Source organism: Ranitomeya imitator, chromosome 1, assembly GCF_032444005.1.
Source record: "Ranitomeya imitator isolate aRanImi1 chromosome 1, aRanImi1.pri, whole genome shotgun sequence".
Lineage (NCBI taxonomy): Eukaryota > Metazoa > Chordata > Amphibia > Anura > Dendrobatidae > Ranitomeya > Ranitomeya imitator.
Window position 1 is genome coordinate 779,597,777 of NC_091282.1, and position 9,731 is coordinate 779,607,507.

The window sequence follows — 9,731 nt, forward strand, 5'->3', positions numbered from 1 at the left end:
TACAGGGTTGTGTGTACAGGGTCATATATACAGGGGCATAGTGATGTCAGGGAGCGCACACTTCTCTCCTATGCTCCTGTATACAGGGTTGTCTGTACAGGGTCATATATACAGGGGCACAGTGATGTCAGGGAGCGCACACTTCTCTCCTCTGCTCCTGTATACAGGGTTGTGTGTACAGGGTCATATATACAGGGGCATAGTGATGTCAGGGAGCACACACTTCTCTCCTCTGCTCCTGTATACAGGGTTGTGTGTACAGGGTCATATATACAGGGGCACAGTGATGTCAGGGGGCGCACACTTCTCTCCTATGCTCCTATATACAGGGTTGTGTGTACAGGGTCATATATACAGGGGCATAGTGATGTCAGGGAGCGCACACTTCTCTCCTATGCTCCTATATACAGGGTTGTGTGTACAGGGTCATATATACAGGGGCATAGTGATGTCAGGGAGCGCACACTTCTCTCCTCTGCTCCTGTATACAGGGTTGTGTGTACAGGGTCATATATACAGGGGCACAGTGATGTCAGGGGGCGCACACTTCTCTCCTATGCTCCTATATACAGGGTTGTGTGTACAGGGTCATATATACAGGGGCATAGTGATGTCAGGGAGCGCACACTTCTCTCCTATGCTCCTGTATACAGGGTGATGTGTACAGGGTCATATATACAGGGGCATAGTGATGTCAGGGAGCGCACACTTCTCTCCTCTGCTCCTGTATACAGGGTTGTGTGTACAGGGTCATATACACAGGGGCACAGTGATGTCAGGGAGCGCACACTTCTCTCCTATGCTCCTGTATACAGGGTTGTCTGTACAGGGTCATATATACAAGGGCACAGTGATGTCAGGGAGCACACACTTCTCTCCTCTGCTCCTGTATACAGGGTGATGTGTACAGGGCCATATATACAGGGGTACAGTGATGTCAGGGAGCGCACACTTCTCTACTATGCTCCTGTATACAGGGTTGTGTGTACAGGGTCATATATACAGGGGCATAGTGATGTCAGGGAGCACACACTTCTCTCCTCTGCTCCTGTATACAGGGTTGTGTGTACAGGGTCATATATACAGGGGCACAGTGATGTCAGGGGGCGCACACTTCTCTCCTATGCTCCTGTATACAGGGTTGTGTGTACAGGGTCATATATACAGGGGCACAGTGATGTCAGGGGGCGCACACTTCTCTCCTATGCTCTTGTATACAGGGTGATGTGTACAGGGCCATATATACAGGGGCACAGTGATGTCAGGGAGCGCACACTTCTCTCCTATGCTCCTATATACAGGGTTGTGTGTACAGGGTCATATATACAGGGGCATAGTGATGTCAGGGGGCGCACACTTCACTCCTATATACAGGGTTGTGTGTACAGGGTCATATATACAGGGGCACAGTGATGTCAGGGGGCGCACACTTCTCTCCTCTGCTCCTGTATACAGGGTTGTGTGTACAGGGTCATATATACAGGGGCACAGTGATGTCAGGGAGCGCACACTTCTCTCCTCTGCTCCTGTATACAGGGTTGTGTGTACAGGGTCATATATACAGGGGTACAGTGATGTCAGGGGGCGCACACTTCTCTCCTCTGCTCCTGTATACAGGGTTGTGTGTACAGGGTCATATATACAGGGGCATAGTGATGTCAGGGAGCACACACTTCTCTCCTCTGCTCCTGTATACAGGGTTGTGTGTACAGGGCCATATATACAGGGGTACAGTGATGTCAGGGGGCGCACACTTCTCTCCTCTGCTCCTGTATACAGGGTGGTCTGTACAGGGTCATATATACAGGGGCACAGTGATGTCAGGGAGCACACACTTCTCTCCTATGCTCCTGTATACAGAGTTGTGTGTACAGGGTCATATATACAGGGGCACAGTGATGTCAGGGAGCACACACTTCTCTCCTATGCTCCTGTATACAGGTGGTGTGTACAGGGCCATATATACAGGGGCACAGTGATGTCAGGGAGCGCACACTTCTCTCCTATGCTCCTGTATACAGGGTGGTGTGTACAGGGTCATATATACAGGGGCACAGTGATGTCAGGGGGCGCACACTTCTCTCCTATGCTCCTATATACAGGGTTGTGTGTACAGGGTCATATATACAGGGGCATAGTGATGTCAGGGAGCACACACTTCTCTCCTATGCTCCTGTATACAGGGTTGTGTGTACATGGCCATATATACAGGGGCACAGTGACGTCAGGGGGCGCACACTTCTCTCCTATACTCCTGTATACAGGGTTGTGTGTACAGGGTCATATATACAGGGGCATAGTGATGTCAGGGGGCGCACACTTCTCTCCTCTGCTCCTGTATACAGGGTTGTGTGTACAGGGTCATATATACAGGGGCACAGTGATGTTAGGGAGCACACACTTCTCTCCTATGCTCCTGTATACAGGGTGGTGTGTACAGGGTCATATATACAGGGGCACAGTGATGTCAGGGAGCACACACTTCTCTCCTCTGCTCCTGTATACAGGGTGGTCTGTACAGGGTCATATATACAGGGGCACAGTGATGTCAGGGAGCACACACTTCTCTCCTATGCTCCTGTATACAGGTGGTGTGTACAGGGCCATATATACAGGGGCACAGTGATGTCAGGGAGCGCACACTTCTCTCCTATGCTCCTGTATACAGGGTGGTGTGTACAGGGTCATATATACAGGGGCACAGTGATGTCAGGGGGCGCACACTTCTCTCCTATGCTCCTATATACAGGGTTGTGTGTACAGGGTCATATATACAGGGGCATAGTGATGTCAGGGAGCACACACTTCTCTCCTATGCTCCTGTATACAGGGTTGTGTGTACATGGCCATATATACAGGGGCACAGTGACGTCAGGGGGCGCACACTTCTCTCCTATGCTCCTGTATACAGGGTTGTGTGTACAGGGTCATATATACAGGGGCACAGTGATGTCAGGGAGCACACTTCTCTCCTATGCTCCTGTATACAGGGTTGTGTGTACATGGCCATATATACAGGGGCACAGTGACGTCAGGGGGCGCACACTTCTCTCCTATGCTCCTGTATACAGGGTTGTGTGTACAGGGTCATATATACAGGGGCACAGTGATGTCAGGGAGCGCACACTTCTCTCCTATGCTCCTGTATACAGGGTTGTGTGTACATGGCCATATATACAGGGGCACAGTGACGTCAGGGGGCGCACACTTCTCTCCTATGCTCCTGTATACAGGGTTGTGTGTACAGGGTCATATATACAGGGGCACAGTGATGTCAGGGAGCACACTTCTCTCCTATGCTCCTATATACAGGGTTGTGTGTACATGGCCATATATACAGGGGCACAGTGATGTCAGGGAGCGCACACTTCTCTCCTATGCTCCTGTATACAGGGTTGTGTGTACAGGGTCATATATACAGGGGCACAGTGATGTCAGGGAGCGCACACTTCTCTCCTATGCTCCTGTATACAGGGTTGTGTGTACAGGGTCATATATACAGGGGCACAGTGACGTCAGGGGGCGCACACTTCTCTCCTATGCTCCTGTATACAGGGTTGTGTGTACAGGGTCATATATACAGGGGCACAGTGACGTCAGGGGGCGCACACTTCTCTCCTATGCTCCTGTATACAGGGTTGTGTGTACAGGGTCATATATACAGGGGCACAGTGATGTCAGGGGGCGCACACTTCTCTCCTATGCTCCTGTATACAGGGTTGTGTGTACAGGGTCATATATACAGGGGCACAGTGATGTCAGGGGGCGCACACTTCTCTCCTATGCTCCTATATACAGGGTTGTGTGTACATGGCCATATATACAGGGGCACAGTGACGTCAGGGGGCGCACACTTCTCTCCTATGCTCCTGTATACAGGGTGGTGTGTACAGGGTCATATATACAGGGGCACAGTGATGTCAGGGAGCACACTTCTCTCCTATGCTCCTATATACAGGGTTGTGTGTACAGGGTCATATATACAGGGGGCACACTGCTGATCCCCGCGCATCTCTAGTGTCAGACACTCGTGCCCCCTCTGTGGATGACCCCGGAACCGCCTCTAGCACCGACACCTGGAGGCCGCACTTGCATCCCCGGCCTTTCCTTGCGGTCCGTACCGTTAGAGATGAGCTTGGCGGAGAGCTGCTTGACGAGCTCATGGATCCGGTCCCACAGGCACTCGGAGCGGCAGCGCTCGATCTCCACCTCCAGCCGCGATCCGGCCTTCTTAGCGGCCATATCTGACAGCAGCGCCCGGGCCCGAACACAGGCGCCGGGAGAAGAGCCGCTGCCGGCCGGACAGTGACAGCGCTGTGCCCCCTTCTGTGGGTGCAAGGGAACTGCGGTAAGGGATGACAGCGCCACCACGTGTGGAACACTGGGAATTGCAGCCAATGATGACAGCGCCACCGCACTTGGAACACTGGGAATTGCAGCCTGTGGTGACATCGCCACCTTGTGTGACTCGCTGGGAATTGCAGGCACAATGCAGATTTATTTTTGTTTCATATTTATTTTTAGTAAGGGAATAACTGTATTGCTGTCTATTTAATGCGACAGAAATATGGATACAAAGAAATGAAACTTAGCTAAAAGATGCAAACATAAAACACAATGTTTTAACTCCTTAGTGCCAGAGCCAATTTGGTACTTAATGACCAGGCAAATTTTTACAATTCTGACCACTGTCACTTTATGAGGTTATAGCTCTGGAACGCTTCTATGGATCCCGCTGATTCTGATTGTACTTCATGTTAGTGGTGAAATTTCTTCGATATAACTAGTGTTTATTTATGGGAAAAAAAGCATTAATTTGGCAAAAAATGTTAAAATTTTACAATTTTTGTACCCTTAAATCAGAGAGTGGTGTCACACAATTTCTTAATAAATAACATTTCCCACATGTCTACATCAGCAAAATTTTGGAAACCATTTTTTTTTGTTTGGAAGTTATAAGGGTTTAAAGTTGACCAGCGATTTTCTCAATTTTCCAACAAAATTTGCAAAACCATTTTTTTTAGGGACCATCTCACACTTGAAGTGAGTTTGGGGGGTCAATATAAGACAAAATACCCAAAGTGACACCATTCTACAATCTGCACCCCAGGAGGTACACAAAACCACATTCAAGAAGTTTATTAACCCTTCAGGTGCTTCACCAGAACTAAAGCAATGTGGAAGAAAAAAAATTAACATTTTACTTTGTTCACAAAAAATGTACTTTGGAACCAATTTTTTTTTTTTTTTTTTCACAAAGGTATCAGGAGAAAATGGACCACAAAATTTGTTGTGCAATTTCTCCTGAGTACGCCGATACCCTGTATGTGGGGGAATGTCACTGTTTGGGCGCACGTCGGGGCTCAGAAGGGAGGGAGCAGCATTTGACTTGTTGAATGTGAAATTGGCTGGAATCAATGGCGGCACCATGTCGCGTTTGGAGACTCTACATATCTACAGAATGCTGTAGATAAGAACCTAATGGCGGTGGCCGAAGCTTATATACGAAAAAGTAGGTAACAGATTCCCTTTAAGTACCCTTTACTGCTGCCATTAAAAAGGGTATTGGTGGTCTTTAATTTAACCCCTCAGGCTACTTTCACACTAGCGTCGGCCCGTCGCAGTGCGTCGGGCCGACGTTCCGACGCATCCTGTCACAACGCAGCATAACGGGGGCAGCGGATGCATTATTACAACGCATCCGCTGCCCCATTGTGAGTTGCGGGGAGGAGGGGGGACGGAGTTCCGGTCGCGCATGCGCGGTCGGAAATGGCAGACACAACGCACCAAAAAACGTTACAAGCAACGTTTTTGGTGCCGACGGTCCGACGCAGCACGACGGTTGCGACGTGTGGCAATGCGTCGCTAATACAAGCCTATGGAGAAAAAACGCATCCTGCAGACAACTTTGCAGGATGCGTTTTTTCTGCAAAACAACGCATTGCTACGTGCGTCGTATGACGCTAGTGTAAAAGTAGCCTTAAGGGCAAATTTCGGGATAATTCTGGGCAAACCCAGTGTCCATACGAATACGTTGCAACTTTTTGCATTAGAAAAACGTAATGTGTATTAAAAAAAAAATGGAGATGTGAAAAGAATTTCTTTATCGCTTCTTTGGGGAACACAGGTAACCATGGGGGTGTATGCTGCTGTCGCAAGGAGGCTGACACTACGCAAAAAAGGAATATAGCTCCTCCTCTGCAGTGTACACCCACTGACAGGCACCAAGTACCTCAGTTTTAGCTTAGTGTCTGTAGGAGGTGGACCTGGATTTGATCCCAGATCTGCAGTTTTCCTTTTCAGGTCACCTTTTGTGTTTTATTAATCTTTTTCCTTTGTCTTTCAGGTTCTTCAGCTTCAGGGTAACAGGGTGTAATGTCTCACCCTGTTTTCCCACACTTATGCGACCCGAGAGCAGTGTGGTGTCGCCCACATCGCCCACTCTCGGACCCGCAGGCAGGACTTTATTCCCTGTCACTTTTACTGGTGTTTCAGGTGATTCCCGGTGGCCAGTCCTAGCCTTTTCCCCTCCTCACCCGTCTCCTCGGAAAGGGCTGAGAGGAAGACCGTGGTCACCAGCGGTGACCTCCCCCCTTCTTGTAAAGGGTTGATGCCGTCTTCTACACCGTCTGGAAACGATGCGGGAAGGAGGATCCCGGTTTCCAGTGACCCTCATCCACCCTGAGGGCTCCTGTTGTGATCCTCGTCAGTGAAGAGGGATTCGGGACTCACCTTTTACAGGTATGTCCCTTTCTCTGTCCCCAGCAGCTACCCGCCTGCCTCACTTTTTACCCGTGACAGAACGCCACACAGTATGTGGCGTCTCTGAATGTCAGCGGCCATCTTTTCTTCATACTTGTGCTTCGATAACGCCCTCCTTCTTTCCTGGCCACAGTCCCCCCCCCCTCGCATTAAGCGCGCTTAAAGATTGCGCGCTTATTTCCCTATCAAGGGGCCTCCTCTTCCTGCCCAATGCACTTCTCCGGCAGCACAGCCAATAGGAGAGCCCCTACTCCCTGATACCGTCAGGCGTGGCCAATTTTCATGCCGGAATAGGACCTTAGTTAATACCATTTTCCAGTCCTGTCATTGCAGGTACCTAGGCTTCGCATAATTGCATGTCCTCTGTTAATTTAGCCGCCGGCTTTGGGCCTTCTCCCCGACTCTGTGTAGCCACGCCCGGTTACCGGGCCAATAAGCTATCGCCATCCGCTTAGCCACGCCCCCTTGCTGGACTCTCGGCTAATTGGGGCACGCCGTACGCTGAGGCCCCATGTCCCGGCCTAATAAGAGAGTGTGTTTTCTCTATCCCTATCTCCTGAGATGCCCCCCGCCAGGGTGACAGTGTATCTCTGCCTGCAAAGTGTGTGAAGATTCGAAAGCGTATGAAGAATCGTGCAGTCACAATCGTCTAAAGGGCACAACAGGCGTCCATCACTAACCTGCACTGGATTTGGGGGACACTGCAACCTGAGCAGTGACAGCGCCGTCTCTTATCAGGTAGGACCAGCCCAGACTGGTTAATTTCTCTCTTCACAAGGGCTTCGCTCTCCCCAGCTGGAGCCCTAGTTCCCTCACTTATACCCAATCTCAGAGAGGCCCATTCCTGTCCCTATAATCCTGACGCCTGTGCCATCTGTAAAAGAAAAGTGGCATTCCGAGAAACCCTCTAACGTCCGGGATGAGAGCACTCCCCTCCCTCCAGAGTGGGCTGTTGCCATATCACAGTCGGTCTCACAGTCCCCGATTCAGGTCCTGAAGTGACCTCCACATTTGTTTTCTGCCACCAGTGCTCGGGACACCTCTCACGGTGATTGGCATGCACCTGACCGCGACCTTCACAGGGACAACTCGGGTACAAAGCAAAGGAAGCTGCGTGTCCCTCTACTTTCTCCTGGATGCATTCCTCATCCCATGCCCCCTCCTCAGAGGTGGCTTTTGGGGTCAGATATGGATTCCCAGTCTGAGTCCGTTAAGGACCAGACCTGAAAGATGCAAGATATGCTCGATAGCCTCATCTTGGCAAATTACCAAAATTCTGAACCTAAGGGAGGATGAAGCACCTGCTCAGGAGCACTCCGTTGCTTTTGAAGGGGAAAAATGTCCTTCCCGGAGTTTTCCCTAATCTCAGGAAAGTTGTCATGATTATGTTTAAACACTGAGAACACCCTGAAAAGTGCTTCCAAGGTAGTTAGAAGCTACACATCCTCTTCCCCTGTAGCCAAGACCTTCTTGATAAATGGACAGAATCTCTAGTGTGGATCCGCCAGCTTCTCGCCTATCTTCCAAGACAGCCTTGTCTCTACTGATCAGTGCATCGCTTAAGGATTCTACAGATAGACAGATTGTATTCTTTGCTAAGTCAGCCTTTGAAGCAGCTGGCGCTTCTCTCTGTCTCTTATTTGCCTATACCTGGGTGTCAAAATCCATGCCTGCCTGGGTAGATCTGGCAGATCAGATTGCCCATACCAGCAAATATCTCGGGACCACTCCCTTTTGATGCGGCTGGTTGATCCGCCTCGGCTACCAGCAACATCGTCGCTATACGCCGCACTTTCTGGCCTCACTGGCCTTGCCTTCCAAGGCTCTAGACCTTTTGGATCCAAGCTGGATCAAATAATTTTGCATGCCACCAGCAGGAACAGCACCTCGTTTTCCCGGTCCAAGTCTAAATGTCCTTTTAATAGGAAAAGATAGTTTCAATCTCGAGAGGGATAGCGACTTTCGGCTACGAAATAGACTTCCCCCCCAATCTGGAAGAAGATTCCCGCTGTTTCACCCGCCAAGACATACGTCGCAGGCTCCAGGAGTTCTTCAGGCCGTCTTTTTCCTACCACGCACAGGAGTGATCGTACATGTCCCCGGAAACGTACAGTTTTCAGGGTTCTACTCTATTCTTTTCATAGTCACGAAAGAAGACGGACCGCTACCTCCGTTTTTGGACCTCGGGCGGTTTACCGGTCACGTTCGGTTGTGTCTTTTCAAGACTGAGTCCCTACGTTCGGTTGTCACTTCCATGGACTCGGGAGAATTCTTCACACTCCTATTTGTGTTTAGCATCAGAGGTTCCTATGGTGTGCGATCCAGTTCACGGCCCTTCTTTTCGACCTGGCCTCTGCTCCCAGACTAGTCACGTCATGGGCATCCTTCTCTCCAGGGGGTTTTTCATATTTCCCTACTTGGACAATCTTCTGATCAAGGAGCCGTCCCGTCGAGTCTGCAACCAGAGTCTTCAGTTTACTCTGGATACTCTGGTCCATCTCAGCTACATTATATGATAGAAGTTCTCCCACACCTTTTCTCAGCACCTTATGTTTCTATGTATAAGGTTCGACATGACCCAAGCCAGTATCTTCCTTCCAAAGGAGAGGTTTTTCATCCCTCTGCCAGGGGATCCGTACTCTAAAGCTTCCAGCTTCTCTCCTCCTACGGTCCTGCATGAGAGCTCTAGGGGAAAGGGATTGTCGCCATGGAAGCAGTTTCTTTTGCCCAGTTCCATGCCCGTCCACTTCAGCTGGCCCTCTGATCGTCTCCCTGGATGATCCCGTGCTTCTACCTCAGGGTGAGGTAGTCCCTCACCTAGTAATGCTGTAGGCATCAGTCCTATGAAGGAAGTCCTTCCTTCCTCTCTGGTGGCAGGTCATCACCACCGACGGCAGTCTCCTCGTTTGGGGAGCCGCTTTTTCTTAGTCACACAGCGCAGGGCCACTGGAACGCCAAAGAAGCCTCCT

At 50.1% G+C, this 9,731-nt stretch overlaps 1 protein-coding gene across 3 annotated transcripts in view; it reads right to left on the minus strand.

The window, feature by feature from the left end:
- TTC7B (tetratricopeptide repeat domain 7B) overlaps positions 1-4,346 on the minus strand; it is a 189,856-nt gene extending 185,510 nt beyond the window's left edge. For 2 of the 3 annotated variants that reach the window (XM_069736715.1, XM_069736734.1), the window contains exon 1: positions 4,122-4,346. In XM_069736715.1, the coding sequence (XP_069592816.1) occupies positions 4,122-4,242 (121 nt within the window). In that variant the 5' untranslated portion in view covers positions 4,243-4,346. The remainder of the gene's footprint in view (positions 1-4,121) is intronic. The other variant, XM_069736725.1, reaches the window with a different exon arrangement.
- Between the last annotated feature and the right edge of the window lie 5,385 nt (positions 4,347-9,731).